Source organism: Dasypus novemcinctus, chromosome 18 (assembly GCF_030445035.2).
Source record: "Dasypus novemcinctus isolate mDasNov1 chromosome 18, mDasNov1.1.hap2, whole genome shotgun sequence".
Classification (NCBI taxonomy): Eukaryota; Metazoa; Chordata; class Mammalia; order Cingulata; family Dasypodidae; genus Dasypus; species Dasypus novemcinctus.
Genome location: NC_080690.1, coordinates 34,433,684 through 34,450,035, shown reverse-complemented (window position 1 = coordinate 34,450,035; position 16,352 = coordinate 34,433,684). Strand labels below are relative to the sequence as shown.

The 16,352-nt window shown below is 36.4% G+C and overlaps 1 protein-coding gene across 6 annotated transcripts in view; it reads left to right on the top strand.

Annotated features, from left to right (window-relative positions):
* Positions 1–16,352, top strand: part of OGFOD1 (2-oxoglutarate and iron dependent oxygenase domain containing 1) — a 31,556-nt gene that overhangs the window by 1,978 nt on the left and 13,226 nt on the right. For all 6 annotated transcript variants that reach the window (XR_011646292.1, XR_011646293.1, XM_004456565.5 and 3 more), the window contains exon 3: positions 3,321–3,367. Coding sequence is in view for 4 of the 6 variants with exons in the window: in XM_004456565.5 (XP_004456622.1) it covers positions 3,321–3,367 (47 nt within the window). In the remaining 2 variants the exon portion in view is untranslated. The remainder of the gene's footprint in view (positions 1–3,320; positions 3,368–16,352) is intronic.

The following is a 16,352-nucleotide window of genomic DNA, read 5'->3' as shown; positions in this document are numbered from 1 at the left end:
TGTCTATTTTTCAGGTGGCTTGATCTAGTTGCAGTATGCTCTGTATTATAATAGATTCTGCAATATGACAATATAATTCAGTAAAATTATATTGTGAACAATATAATTCAGCAGAAAAGACTATCTAGAAATCAAGGCAGATTTTTCTACTTTTAGAAAACAGGGTCCATTCTAGGTATAGAAATATAGATCATTGGATTCCTAGTTTAGAGGGATATCATTGAGTACACAGGGTATATCACTCTTGAAAATCCTTTATAAAACCTCTAGGACATCACCTTTAAAATCACAAAAAGTGAAAAAAGAATTACTTTGTTTCTCTTTGCATTTTCCCTTTGATTTCTCCTTATCTGGGACAAGGCAGTAAATAACAATATTTCTTGCTTTTATTACTTTCACACTAGAAATGATTGTCTGGTCAGCTGGTATGTCCCCCTTTCCTAATCTCTATCTTTAGGCCGTACATATATGATTGGACTAGCCAGGTTAAATACATGAATGATGTGACTCATATAAGTCAGAAAATTTAATGAAAAGTATGTGTTTTCCCATAGTAAGTTTGCACAGGGTAATTTAAAACCACCATTGTTTGCCTTTGTAATGATATCAACTTTAATAACACTGAGCCCCTTGTTGATTCAGGGATGTATGCATTTCTGATTACTAAAATTGAGAAATCAAAGTGGTTTTTTACTTAATGCAAATTGGTAGATGAAAATACTTCTAAATGTGAAGTCAATGAGAGACAAAATAATAAAAAGTGCCCTGGCTGATATTAAAGTGGGGAGGGGAAATACCATTACTTTGGATCCACATGGTGCATGGTAAAACTACTCTGCTGTGAATAAATTTTACCATGCTTGCTTTTGGACTGGACTTGTTCATCCTGAGACAGTAAACATAAAACCTGTTTTCAGTGCCTTCAAATCTTACTTGAATCCCTTTTTCTTTACTTCAGTTTTGACTTGATTTGATAATTGGTGACATCTTCCAGCCCCCTCACTGAGTTTGTCATTAGGAGTTGCCCAAAATTCTGTATTTTTTAAAGCAAGTATTATTAAGTGCCATGCTAAGTGCTTTATATTTATTAATTTATCTCATCCTCATAATAATCCAATGAATGAGTTACATTAGTACCCCTGTTTTACAGATGAGAAAACTATATCTGTTTTTCCTTCTCTTCCGGATCATTCATTTTAACATACAAAAAAAGAGCTATTCTTCTCATTTCAAGGGGAAAAAAAGCTTTTGCCCTAACTTTCCTCTTCAGCTACCGCCCTAAATTCTTTTACTCTCCTTGACAGTAGAAGTCCTTGTAAGAGTTGTCTGTACTATCGCCTCTCATACTCAGTTATGCCTACTTTAATCAGGCTTTCACCTCTACCACTTCACTCAACCTGTACTTGTCATCAGCAGCATTTGACCCACTTTATCACTTCTATCTGCTGAACACACTTTTTTTTTCCAGGATACTATGCTTGGTTTGCCTTCTCCCATTCCTTCACAGTTTCCTTTGCTAGATGTTCCTCTCATACTTGTCTCCTTAATTATGGCGTACTATAGAACTTAGTCCTTGGGCCACATTCCTGTGTACACAGATTCCTGTGGAGTCTCCTGGCTTTGCCTCTCATCTTAAAATGTCTAATGAATATCTCACACTTAAGTCCAAACCTTAACTCCTGATCTGTCCTACCTAGTCTGCTCTACCTGCTGTTTTCACTATCTCAGTTAATAGCCACTAATCTTTACAGTTGCTCGGGCAAAAATCATTGAGGTCATCCTTGATTCCTTTCTCACACCTCCTATCCAAATCTATCAAGAAATTCTGTTGGCTCTACCTTCAAGTTATATCCAGAAAACCCCACTTTTTATCACTTCCACTGCCAAGCCAAAATCTGGTCCAAGCTACCTTTGTCCCTTATCAGGATTATTCTACTAGTATATTAACCAGTCTCCCTGCTTCTACCCTTGCCCATCTGCAGAAACACAGCAGTGAATACATAGTGTTCTTTTTAAATGGAAATGGGACTAAGAGAACTGAAAACATGTTCACACAATAATTTGGACACGAATGTTCAGAGCAGCATTATTCATAATAGCCAAAAAGTGGATACAGCCCAAATAACCTTCACTTGACTAAATGGATAAACAATATGGTTTATCCATACAATGGAATATTATTGAGCCATCAAAAGGAATGAAGTATTGATGCCTGCTGCTAAACCAATAAACCTTGAAAATATTATGCTAAGTGAAAGAAGCAAGACACAAAAGGCCACAAATCAGGGGAGCAAGTATAGCTCAGTGGTTGAGCACTGGCTTCACATATACAAAGTCTGGGATTCAATCCCCAAAACCTCCAAAAAAAATTAATTTTTAAAAAGGCCACAAATCATGTGATTCCATTTATATGAAACATGTAGAATAGGCAAATCTATAGCAATAGAAAGTAGATTAGTGGTTACCTAGAGTTTGGGGGTATTGGGGAGTGACCACTTAATAGATATAGGGTTTGAGGGGGAATAATGAAAATGTTCTGAAATTAGGTAGTGGTAATGGTTGCATAACATTATGAATGTACTATAAACCACTGAATTGTATACTTTAAAATGGTTAAAATGGTGGATTTTGTTATATATGACTTTTATCTCAATAAAATGTAAATGGATTGTTTTACTCTGCTTAGAAACTCCAATGGCTCCCCGTTTCTTTGAGTAAAAGCCAAAGTACTTAGAATAGCTTTAAGGTCCCCATTACCTCTTTGGCCTCATTTCCTAATACTCTGCACCTCACTGTCCCTGCTCTAGCCCCATAGTCTTCTTGCTTTCTTGTATAGGGCAGGCATGCTTAATGCTCAGGGCCTCGAATCTGCTTTGCCGATATTCCCTTACCACACTTTCTAATCTTCAAATCTTTGCCTCACCTCAGTGAAATCTACCCTGATCATCCTATTTAAAATAGCATTCCACCCCCCCCAATGTAAACACTCCCAGTACTTATTACCCTGCTGGGTTTTTTTTAAACTATGTACTTTTCACTTTTTTATATTAAAAATCTACTTTTTATGTTTATTGTTTATCTCCCTTAACAAGAATATAAGCTCCACTGTAATAACTATTTGTTGAATGAATGGGACACAAAGAAGCTAAGTAAATTGCCTAAGTAGCTGCCAAGTTTAGGGACCATGGTTCAAACGTAGGCAGTTTGGCTTCAGAGTTCAGACTTAACCACAATACTGTTTTGCCAGAGTACCACTAAACTATTTCATTTTGTATGTCTAATATATGAAGAAACTCTTTTTTTCTTTTTTCATGACCAAGTCTGATGATTTGAAAAAGAGAAGAGAACCTCATATCTCTGCTTTAAGGTAAACAATCACATTTGTTGAGTGCCTAATATGTGCCGGGCAGAGTAGTAAGCACTTTAAATGTTTTGTCTTTAATAATTGTTGACATTTTCCCCATTTCTTAGAGGAGGAAACAATCCTGAGAAATTAAGTAACTTCTTCAAGGTTAACTAGCTAGAAATTGAGGAAGCTAGGAGAGAAACCAATTTTATTTTCTATCATTATCTTATACAAAAATCCAGAAATAAGTTTTGTAGAGAAGGAACAAATGAATAGTGAACAACATGAATAGAACTAATTTAAACTTGAAAGTTTTTCCATGATATTAGGATGATAACTATTTCAAAGCACATGTAATATCTGGCCTTCAGAACAGGTTTTTTCCACTGGCAAAGCCTGCTCTAAAATGAAGGTTTTCAACACCTTTGCTCAAATACCTAGGAATCAGTTTAACCAAGAAGTATGGACCTATATACAGAAAACTGCAAAACAATGCTAAAAGGAATAATGAAAACCTAAGCAAATGAAAAGACTTTCTGTGTTCATGGATTGGAAGACTAAATATTGTGAAGATGTCAGTCCTACCCAAACTGATTTATAGAGTTAGTGCAATACCAATCAAAATTTCAACAACCTACTTTACAGAAATAGAACAGACAATTACCAAATTCATTTTGAAAGGAAAGTGCACCCAAATAGCCAAAAGCATTCTAAAAAAGAAGAGTAATATGGGAGGAATTTCACTACCTGACCTTGAAACATATTACAAAGCTACAGTGTTCAAAACAGCATGGTATTGGCATAAAGATAGACACATCGATCAGTGGAATAGAACTGAGAGTCCAGAAATAAACCCTCACCTCTACAACCAAATGGCTTTTGACAAACCTACCAAAACCCTGTTAACAGGACAAAACAGTCTCTTCAACAAATGGTGTTGGGAGAACTAAATATCCATAACCAAAAGAACTAAAGAAGGACGCCTATCTCACTCTCTATACAAGAATCAACTCAAAATGGATTAGACCTAAATGTAAAAGCCAGGACCATAAAACTACTAGAAGAAAATGTAGGGAAACATTTTAAAGACCTTGTGGTAGGTAGTGGTTTCTTGGGTCTTACAACTAGAGCACAGGCAACAAAATTAAAAATAGATAGGTGGGACCTCCTCAAAAACACTTTTGCACCTCATGGGACTTTGTCAAAATGGTGAAAAGACAGCTGGCTCAATGGGAGAAATTATTTGGGAATCATATCTGATAAAGGTTTAATATTCCTGATATATAAAGAGATGCTGCAACTCAACAATAAAAAGACAAATGACCCAATTTAAAAATGGACAAAAGACTTAAACATTTGTCCAAAGAAGAAATAAATGGCAAAAAAAAAAACCAAACATGAAAAAATGTTCAGCATCTCTTGTGATTAGAGAAGTGCAAATCAACTACAATGAGATATCATTTCACAACTATCAGAATGGCGACTATTAAAAAGACAGAACTACAAGTGTTGGAGAGGATGTGGAGAGATAGGAACACTTATTCACTGTTGGTGGGAGTATAGAATGGTACATCCACTATAAAGGACTGTTTTGGCAGTTCCTAAAGAAGTTGAATATAGTTTGCCACACTACCCAGCAATACGACTAATGGGTATATATCCAGAAGAATTGAGAGCAATGACACAAACAGACATCTGCACACCAGTATTCATAGCAGCGTTATTCATGATTGCCAAAAGTTGGAAACAACCCAGGTATCCATCATCTGATGAATGGATAAGCAAACTGTGGTGTATTCACATGATGGAATATTATGCAGCTGTAAGAAGAAATGAAGTCGTAAAGCGTATGACAACATGGATGAACCTGGAAGCCATTATGTTGAATGAAGCAAGCCAGACACAAAAGGACATACTATATGATTGTGCTACGTGAACTAAATGTATTGTGTAATCACATGGAGTTAACAGCTGGAATATGGGTCACTAGAAAATAGAATGAGGTATGAGAATGGAAAACTGAGGATTAACTTGTGGAGAATTGGTCAAAAGGATATGTGTTAATCTTTGGAAATGAATAGAAAAGGTGAAAGTCCAACATAAGGTTTGTAACTGGCAGTACTATTATGCTATGAAAGTGGTTTGAAAAGAGAACCTAAGATCATATATATTATTAAAGGAAAGCTAAAAAATGTAACATATAACTATATAGTATAGTAAAACCACATATAAAATATGAATACAGATAAAATTGCATATATAAGGAGGTTTTTCTTTGAAGCTGAATAAATGTGCGTTAATATTACATGATAATATCAGACAAAAAAAAAGCATTAGGCTAAGTGAAAGAAACCAGACACAAAGTACTATATATTGTATGATTCCATTTATATAAAATGTAAGTATAAACCAATTTATGAAGATGAAATTAGATTAGTGGTTATGTAGGACTGGGGAAGGATTGCTAAGGGGTATGGAGTTTTTCTTTTTGGAGTAATGAAATTGTCCTAAAATTTTTTGTGGTGATGAATGCACAACATCGTGATTATACTAAAAGCCATTGTTTATACACTTTGGATAGATCATATGGTATGTGAATATATCTCAGTAAAATGCTTAATAAATAATTGTTCATGAATAGCCAGAAATAGCAGCTATGTACAGCAGGGGAAGCATAGAGAGATAGAGAGGTGAAAAATTTTATTGTTTGTTTGTCTGGTTTTTGTTTATTATATTATTACTATTATTATTATTGAAACAATGGAAATGCTGTAATACTGATTGAAGCGATGAATGCACAACCATGATTATACCAAATACCATTGATTGTACACTTTGAAGGAATTGTATGCTTTATTAATAAGGATCAAGAAAATTGGTTTAGAAAAAAATAAAAGCTTATATCAGTAAAAGTAACTAAAAGTTTAAAAAAATGGTGAGAAGAAGATATGAAATATAAAACCCAAAGCTCAAAATGGGTGAAGTAAGAACTGCCTTTAAAGTAATGACATTGAATGTTATGGATTAAACTCCCCAATCAAAAGATACAGACTGAATGTCAATAAAAAAACAGAGATCTTGAATAGTGTGATAAATAAATTAAACTTAATAGACATATACAGAACATTGCACCCCAAAACAGCAGGATATTAATTCTTCTGAAGTGTTATATCTCTTTCTCCAGGATACACCATATATTGGGTCACAAAGTAGATCTCAATAAATTTTAAAAGACTGAAATTATACAAAACTCTTTCTCTGATCATAATGGAAAAAAGCTGAAAATCAAAAACAGGCAGAAAAATGGAAAATCCACAAATATATTGAGATTAAACAACATACTCTTACATAATCAGTGTCTCAAAGAAGAAATTGTAAAATAAATCAATAAATATCTCAAGATGAATGAAAATGAGAATACAACATATCAAAACCTATGGTACGCCATGAAGGCAGTGTTGGGAAGGAAATGTATAGCCGTCAATGCTTACATTAAAAAAGAATAGAGGGGAGCAGATGTGACTCAAGCAGTTGGGCACCTGCCTCCCACACGGGAGATCCCAGGTTCAGTTCCAGGTGTCTCCTAAAGCAAATGAGCAGACACTGCAACCAGCAGATACCACAATGAGGAGACACAACTACCAGCTGATGCCACAACCAGCAGACACCACAACCACCACAACCACTGCAATCACCGCAATCAGCAGGGAGCAGAAGTGGTGCAAGTGGTTGAACACTTGTCTCTCACATGGGAGGTCCCAGGTTTAGTTCCTGGTGCCTCCTAAAGAAGACAAGCAGACAATGAGTAGACAGATGAGGGAGCCATCTTGGGGTCGGATGGGGATAAAAATAATAAAAAAGGAATGAGTTTGTCTTTTAAAAATAAATAAATAAAGCAGGCTCTGCTTGCCAAATTCACTGAAGTAAAGCTTCCTGACTCCCCATCCCTTTAAAAAAAAGAGAAGTGGATGTAGCTCAGTGGTTCAGTGCCTGCTTCCCATGTGTGAAGTCCCAGATTCCAAAAAAGATATTTATGTTTGTAAACTGGTCTTTTTCTCTGGGCGTGATACTCTTTCATTGTATTAGATTCAGCTGAGACGCCTTTGATTAAATTATGTTAAGATCAGGGCTTTGATTCAACCACATCATTAGGGTGACTCAGTTTGTGTCCCTGCCTCCTTTGTGGGTTATGTATATACGGGCACTCAGATACGTAGACATACAGAGGAAGAACTCCATAGACATGGCAGAGGCGCCAGGAAGAGAGATGAGCCATTAGCCTGATAGTTTAAAGCTGACCTTGTGAAGAGACCAGAGCAGCTGAGCCCAGAAATAAACAGGCCCCAGAGGAAGAAAGACGAGCCCCATGCCAGCCTACAGCTCAAACCAGAAGAAGCTGGGACCCTGGAGCCTTAAGAGGAAAGAGGAAGGCTGAACCCTTGCAGACATCACCTGCCATCTTGCATCAGCATGTGGCAACAGATTTTGGTAAGAAAAGTAACCTTGATTTGGACTCTCTTGGCCTTGTTTTTTACCCCAAATAAATGCCTTTTATAAAAGCCAACAGATCTCTGGTACTTTGCATCAGCACCCCTTTGGCTGACAAACTACACAACTGAAAGAACTAGAAAAAGATCAAATTCTTCCCAAAGCAAGCAGAACAAATGAAATAGCAAAGATTAGAACAAATATAAGTGTAATTGAGAACAAAAAAAACAGAATTAACAAAACCAAAAGATGGTTCTTTGAGATTAACAAAGTTGACAAACCCTTAGCTAAAATGACATAAATAAAATCAGAAAACAGGGACATTACTACTGATCTCACAGAAATAAAAGAGATACTATGAACAACTGTACACCAACAAACCAGACAATGTAGATGAAATGTAAATATTCCTAGGAACATACAAACAACCTACAATACCCTACAAGAAATAGAAGACCTCAGCTAACCAGTTACAAGTAAACAGATTCAAACAGTCACCAAACAACTCCCCAAAATGAAAGGCCCAGGACCAGGTGGCACACAGGTTAATTCTACTAAGCATTTACAGAAGATTTAATACCAATCTTCTAAAAAGTTGAAGAGAAAGGAACGCTACCATACTCATTCTAGGAAGCCAGTATCACCTGAAACCAATGCCACATAAAGATTACAAAAAAAGGAAATTACATTTCCATTTCCCAGATGAGTGCAGATGCAAAAAGCCTCAACAAAATAATTGCTTATCAAGTCCAACAACGCATTAAAAGAATTATTTCTCATGATCAAGTGGGTTTTATTCCAGGCCTGAAAGGGTAGTTCAGCACAAGAAAATCAGTCAGCATAATAGACCACATTCTTGATAAAAATGCCCCAAAAGATAGGAATTAAAGGAAACTTCCTCAACATGATAAAGGGCATATAAGAAAAACCCACAGCTAACAAGGTACTCAATGGTGAAAGACTAAAAGCTTTCCTGTTGAAAGCAGGGATTAGACAATGATGTCCACTGTCATCACTTTTGTTCAGTATAGTGCTAGAAGCTCTAGCTAGAGCAGTCAGGCAAGAAAAAGAAATAAAAGGCATCCAAATTGGAAAGTAAAAAGTAAAACTTTCACTATTCTCATATGATATGATCCTATATCTAGAAAGTTCCAAAAAATATATAACAGAACTACTAGAGCTAATAAATGAGTTCAGCAGAGTGACATGTTACAAGATTAATATTCAAAAATTACTAGTGTTTCTATACAGTAGTAATGAGCAATCTGAGGAGGAAGTCAGGGAAAAAATCTATTTACAATAGCAACTGAAAGAATAAAACATTTAGAAATAAACTTAACAAAGAACATAAAGCACTTGTATTCAGAAAACTGCAATGCATTGCTAAAAGAAATCAGAGAAGACCTAAATAAATGGAAGACTAAATATGGTTAAGATGTCAGTTCTACTCAAATTGGTATACAGATTCAATGGAATCCCAGTAAAAATTTCAACAGCCTTTTTTTAAAAAATGGAAAACACAATTATCAAATTTATTTGGAAGGGTAAGAGGTCCCGAATAGCCAGAAACATCTTAAAAAGGAAGAACGAAATTAGAGGACTCTTCTAGGTTTTAAATCATATTACCTAGCTACATTGGTAAAAACAGCATGGCACTGGCATAAAGAGAGACATATAAAAATGGAATATCTAGACATATACACAATGGAACCAAATTGATGACTCAGAAACAGACCTTAATGTCTATGGTAAAGTGATTTTTGACAAGGCTGTCAAGCACACCCAGCTGGGCTAGAACAACCTATTCAACAAATGGTGTTGGGAGAACTGGATATCCATATACAAAAGAAAGAAAGAGGACCCCTATCTCATACCTTATACAAAAATTAACTCAAAATGGATCCAAGACCTAAGTATAAAAGCTAGAACATAAAACTTCTGGAAGAAAATGTAAGGAACTATCTTCAAGACCTAGTGGTTAGTAGTGATTTCTTAAACCTTGCACTGAAAACATAAGCAACAAAAGAAAAAAATTGGTAAATGGGAACTCCTCAAACTTAAAACACTTGTGATTCAAAGAATTTTGTCAAGAAGGTGAAAAGGCAGCCCACTCAATGGGAGAAAATATTTGGCTAACCACATATCTGATAAGGGTTTGATATACAACTTAACAACAGAGCAAGCAATCCAATTTTTAAAATGGACAAAGACTTAAATAGACATTTCACCGAGGAGGAAGTACAAATGGTGAAAAAGCACATAAAAAAGGTTCAATATCACTAGCTTTTAGGGAAATGCAAGTCAAAACTAGTCAGATGTCATCTCACACCTCATAGAATGGCCATTATTTTTTAAAAAAAGTGGTGGAGAGGATGTGGAGAAATAGGAACATTCCTTCTCTGTTAATGGGAATGTAAAATGATGGAAGCCTCTGTGGAAGAGAGTTTGGCAGTTCCTCAAAAAACTAAATACAGAACTGCTGTATGGTCTGGTGATCTCTCTACTAGGACTATATCCAGAAGAAGTGAAAACAGTGATGCAAACAGACACTTGCACAGCAGTGTTCATAGTGGCATTATTCATAATTGCCAAAAAATGGAACAACCCAATTGTCCATCAACCGATGAATGGATAAACGAATTGTGGTGTATACATACAATGGAATACTATGCTTCTGTAAATAGAAATGAAATTGTGACACATATGATGATATGGATGAAACCTGTGGACATTATGCAGAGTGAAATAAGCCAGGCACAAAAGGACAAATACTGTATGGTCTCACTAATATGACCTAAATATGAAAGTTAAACCTAAAGTATAGGTTTATAAGAGATAGGATGAGGGCTGAGAAGGGGTACTGATGTTTAACGTGTGTAAAATTTTTAATTAGCTTGACTATAAAAATGTAGAAATGGATAGAGTAGCACATTATAGTGAGTATAACTAACACAGCTGGTTCATAAATGGGATTGTAGCTGAAAGGGGTAGTCTAGGGATAAATATTTAAATGGAAAGAAAGCTAGAGAATAATCGAGGGATTAAATAACATAGTAAACCCGAAGGTGGATGAGGATTGTGGTTAATAGCACAAATACAAGAATATTCATCTATAAATGAGGATACTATTATAAGGTGGTAAGAATATAGTGATACATGGACTGTAGTTAATGGCAATATTGTAATATTTTTGCATCAGTGTCAAAGAAGGTACTATATCAATGCTAAGGATCAATAATAGAGGGGTATGAGATTTTTTCTTTTGGACTGAGGCAAACATTCAAAAATTTACTGAGGCAATGACTGCACAACACTGTGATGAAAGTGAGTGCCACTTAGTATACACTTTGCATAGACTGTAGAAGGCATGGGACTGTATAGCAGTGAACTATGAAGTGGAAGGTGGATTATGGTTAACAGTAGAAATATGATCATATTCTCTCATGAACTCTAACAAATGTATAGTGTTAATACATGGTGAATAATAGGAGAGTATAAAAAAATATACCAAATATATGCTGTGGACCATAGTTGGCGGTCATAATCTTTCACAATCTTTAACAAATGTTCAAAAACAACAATGTAAGGTGTTGATAGAGGAGTGTTGTATGGGAATTCTGCACATTATACATGATTGTTTTCTAAGCTCACAACTTCTCTAATGAAAATATATATTAAAATGTAAAAAAAATAGTTTTAATAATAGATGGTGATGATACCAGAGCATTGCAAAAATAACTAATGGCACTGAATTATACAGTTAAAATGGTTAAAATGACAAATTTGGTTATACATTATGTTACCACAATTTTTAAAAAAGAGGAAAAAAGTTACATGGCAGTTATGGTTGGACTAACTGAGCACAGTATTTAATGGAATTTTTTTGTTTGGGTGGTATAGTATAAAAGGCGACTTGATAAAATCTTAGCGATTGGAGAACCAGCAAGATGGTGGCAGAGTAAGGAGCTCCTAGAGTCAGCTCCTGCTACAGGGCAGTTAGTAAACACCAGAGCTTTCTGGAGCTAGCTGAAGCACCAGTTTGGGGGCTCCAGGAGGCCAGAAGGGCATCCTGCAACATCCTTGAAGGAATGGAAGGAGGAGACTGCCCGTCTGCAGAGAAGACTCTTAAGTAGAGTGCTCCATGCCCTGGTGCCCATCCTCCACTGGAGGCACAAGCTGCCTCAGGAGCTGTTCCGTGACTGGAATTGAAATCTCCATTTCCCAAAAATGAAGGAAGAGACAATTGGGCACCAATTTCAGCAACTGATGAGTAAATTCAGCGGGCTAAAGTATAATCCTGAGAACAGCTAAAGTTTAATCCTGTCCAAGTCAGAAAGAGGCTGGGAGCTGCCATCTTAACTCCATGCCTGGCATGAGGGGAAGTGGATGGACTGAGAATTCCAGTGCTGGGAACTAGCTTCTTTCCATCCAAATCAGATTGCAGCTCTAGCCTAGGCCCCAGTGCCACCTCCAGCAGGGAGGAAGCTGTAGGGACCCACACCAGCCTCTCCAGGAACTTACTGGCCAAGCCGCAGAGGACAGTGATTATCCTACTCTGGTGGCACAAGCCGCCCCAGGAGCTATTCTGAGGCTGGAATTGGAAGCTCCATTCCCAAAAATGGGAGAAGGAGACAGTTGGCTGCCAATTTCAATTGCTGATTGGTAGGTTCGGCTGGCTAAGATATAACCCTGGGAACAGTGTGAATCAGCCCAAGTTGGAAAAAGGCCAGTGGAGTGGCCGCCATTTTGACTCCGCCTCCAGCCTGAGGGGAAGCCAGGACTGAAAATCACAGTTACGGTAGGAACTAGTTTCTTTCACCGAGATTGGCCGGCAACCCTACCCTAGACTTCAGCCCCACCTCTGGCAGGGAAGAGGCTGGCAAGCCCTGCACCAGCCTATCCAGGTAACTGCAGGTAAATTTGGCTGGGACAGACTGAAAATCGAAAGTCTACTGGAGCAACTGTGGTCATCTTGGACCCGCACTGCATAGATTGCTGCCCAAACCTGCAGCTCTATCCCTGCCCCAGCAGGTGAAAAAGGGGTGTGAAGCTTCATCAGTGTCTCTGGACAACTTGGATTATTCCACACAGCTGTGACTCTGTCCCTACCCCTGGCAAAGGAGAAAGTGGAAGAGTTTTATTGGTCCCTGGCACAATAAGGGCTGATTGAGCTTCCACAGCTTACAGCACCAACTACATGCTTGGCTCCTACTGTGCAGCCAGCAAGGGAGTCCTAAATGAAAGAAAAAAACTGCACCCAGAATAAATACTCTACTAAGCCCGATGACAAAACACCAACAAAAAATTACAGCTCACACCAAGAAACAGGAAGCTATGGCCCAGTTAAAGGAACAAGATAAGCCTCCAGATGACATAAAGGAGTTGAGACAACTAATCATAGATGTTCAAACAAATCTTCTTAATAAATTCAATGAGATGGCTAAAGAGATTAAGGATATTAAGAAGACATTGGATGAGCACAAAGAAGAATTTGAAAGCATACATAGAAAAATAGCAAATCTTATGGGAATGAAAGGTGCAAGCAATGAAATTTTTAAAAACATTGGAATCATATAATAGCAGATTTGAGGAGGCAGAAGAAAGGATTGGTGAGCTTGAAGACATGGCTTCTGAAAGTGAAGATACAAAGGAACAGATGAAGAAAAGAATGGAAAAAATTGAACAAGGTCTCAGGAAACTAAATGACAGCAAAAGGCTTGCAAACATATAAGTCATGGGTGTCCCAGAAGGAGAAGAGAAGGGAAAAGGGGCAGAAAGAATATTTGAAGAAATAATGGCAGAAAATTTCCCAACCCTATTGAAAGACATAGGTATCCATGCCCAAGAAGCACAACGTACTCCCATCCGGAAACATCTGAATAGACCAACTCCAAGACACATACTCATCAGAATGTCAAATGCCAAAGACAAAGAGAATTCTGAAAGCAGCAAGAGAAAAGCAGTGTATAACATATAAGGGATATCCAATAAGATTTAAGTGCCTATTTCTCACCAGAAACCATGGAGGCGAGAAGACAATGGTCTGATATGTTTAAGATATTACAAGAGAAAAACTTCCAGCCAAGAATCTTATATCCAGCAAAACTGTCTGAGGGCGAGAAGAGAATTTTCACAGATAAACAGAAATAGAGAATTTCTAAGCAAGAGACCAGATTTTCAGGAAACACTAAAGGGTGTGCTAGAGCCTGAAAAGAAAGACAGACGAGAAAGGCCTGGAAGAGAGTCTAGAAATGAAGATTATATCAATAAAAGTAAGTAAGAGTGTCAAAAGAGTGGTGAAAATAAAATACAACAGATAAAACTCAAAGAGGAGTAAACTTAACCAATGATATAAAGCACCTGTATTCAGAAAACTGCAACTCAGTGTTAAAAGAAATCATAAAAAGCCTGAATACCTGGAAGAACATTCCATGCTCATTGATTAGAAGACTAAATATCATTGAGATATCAAATCTACTCAAATTGATATGCAGAGTCAATGCAGTCCCAATAAAAATTCCACCAGTGTTTAAAAAAAAATTGAAAAACGATCATGAAATTTATTTGGAAGGGTAAGGGGTCCTGAATAGCCAGAAACATCTAAAAAGGAAAAGCGAATCCTCATCTCCAGACTTTAATCATATTACCTAGCTATAGGGGTAAAAACAGCATGGTACTGGCCTAAAGGCAGACACATAGACCAATGGAACCAAACCGATGGTTCAGAAACAGACCCTCACGTGTATGATTAAGTGATTTTTGACTCGCCTGTCAAACCCACACAGCTCTGGCAGGATGGTCCATTCAACAATGGTGCTGAAAGAATTGGATATCCATAGCTGAAAGAAGGAAAGAGGACCCCTATCTCACACCTTATCCAAAAATCAACTCAAAATGGATAAAAAATCTAAAAATAAAAGCAAGAACCATAAAACTTCTAGAAGAAATTGTAGGAAAATATCTTCAAGACCTGGTGGTAGGTGGTGGATTCTTAAAGGAGATAAGAGGTGGACTGAGATTGACTACTGATGTTTAATGTATGTAGAAGTTTTAATTAGCTTTACTGTTAAAGTGTGGAAATATATAGAATGGATGGTAACACATAGTAAGAGCTAGTTTATAAATGGGAATGTGACTGAAAATGGTAGTCTAGATATGTAAATGCCAGTTGACAGAATGCTAGAGAATAATCTAGGAACTGAATAGCACAGTAAACCAAGAGGTGGATGAGAATGGTAGTTGATGGTACAGATGCAAGAGTGTCCTTTGTGAGTTAGAGCAAATGTTCATCACTACTGCAGGGTGCTGGGAACATGGAGAAGCATGGGAAAAATACAGTTGGTGTGACCTATGGACTGTGGTTAGTAGTAATAATATAATATTCTTGCATCTATTCAAAAGATGTACTGTGCTGATAATGAGGCAATATGAAAAATGTGAGCCAAGTACAGTATGGACATGGTAACAATCAGATGATATTATCTTATCTGTAGCAAATGTTCCACCACAGTGTGGTGTGTTGATGGAGGGGTGTTGTTTGGGAATTCTGCACATGTGCATGGTTTTATAAGGTTACAACTTCTGTCATAAAAAATATATTTTAAAAATATTAATAGGGTGGATTGGGGTTAAAACACACCAAATGTAAGGTAAGGACTATGGTTAGTAGTAAGATTTTGACAATATTCTTCCAAAATTTGTAATAAATGTTTCATTACAATGCAAGGTATTGGTGGAGGGTTGATGTTTGCAACCCCTATATGATGCTGTATGTTTGCTTTGTAAGTTCAAACTTCTACTATATACTTAATTTGTTATGTATGGTCATATATAAATGATATAAAGATAAAACTAGAGTTGGTTGGGGGAAAAATACTTTGGTTAGTAATATTTTGACAATGCTCTTCAATCATTAGTTAAAAATGTTTAACAACAATGCAAGTTACTGGTGGTAGGGTAAGTTATGAGAGTCCTGTATGATGTTATATATGTTTGTTTTGTAAGTTCACAACTATTATTATACATTTATTGTTTATGTATATTTATGTTTGAGTGATATACCTCAATAAATTAATTATAATTTTTTTAAAAATTTAAAAATAATAAAAAAATCTTAGAGATCAACCTGGAGACTTGATATTTAGTTATGAATAGCACAGTTGTATCTTATGGGAATTTCAATTACCTACGTTTGGACTAGCCTGATCCAAAAAAAATGTTTAGTAAGTCTCTATGTACAAAATTTGAACTAATTTAAATCCTTTAAAAATGTTTTTCATTATCAAGGATAACAACTTCAATTTGAATGGCTGAGTACAATTGATTTGTAACTTATGTTAAAGAAATATCTATACAGGAGCCACTTTAGGTCATAAATGGAAATGTCTACCATACTTTACTGGTATCCTGTTAGCATCAGAACATCTGTGAAGGATTTTACTCATTTTTGGACAGTTAGTCTAATTTACACCATTATTGACACTTGAAGTCTTTTTAAATCTTCTCCAACATTGTCACC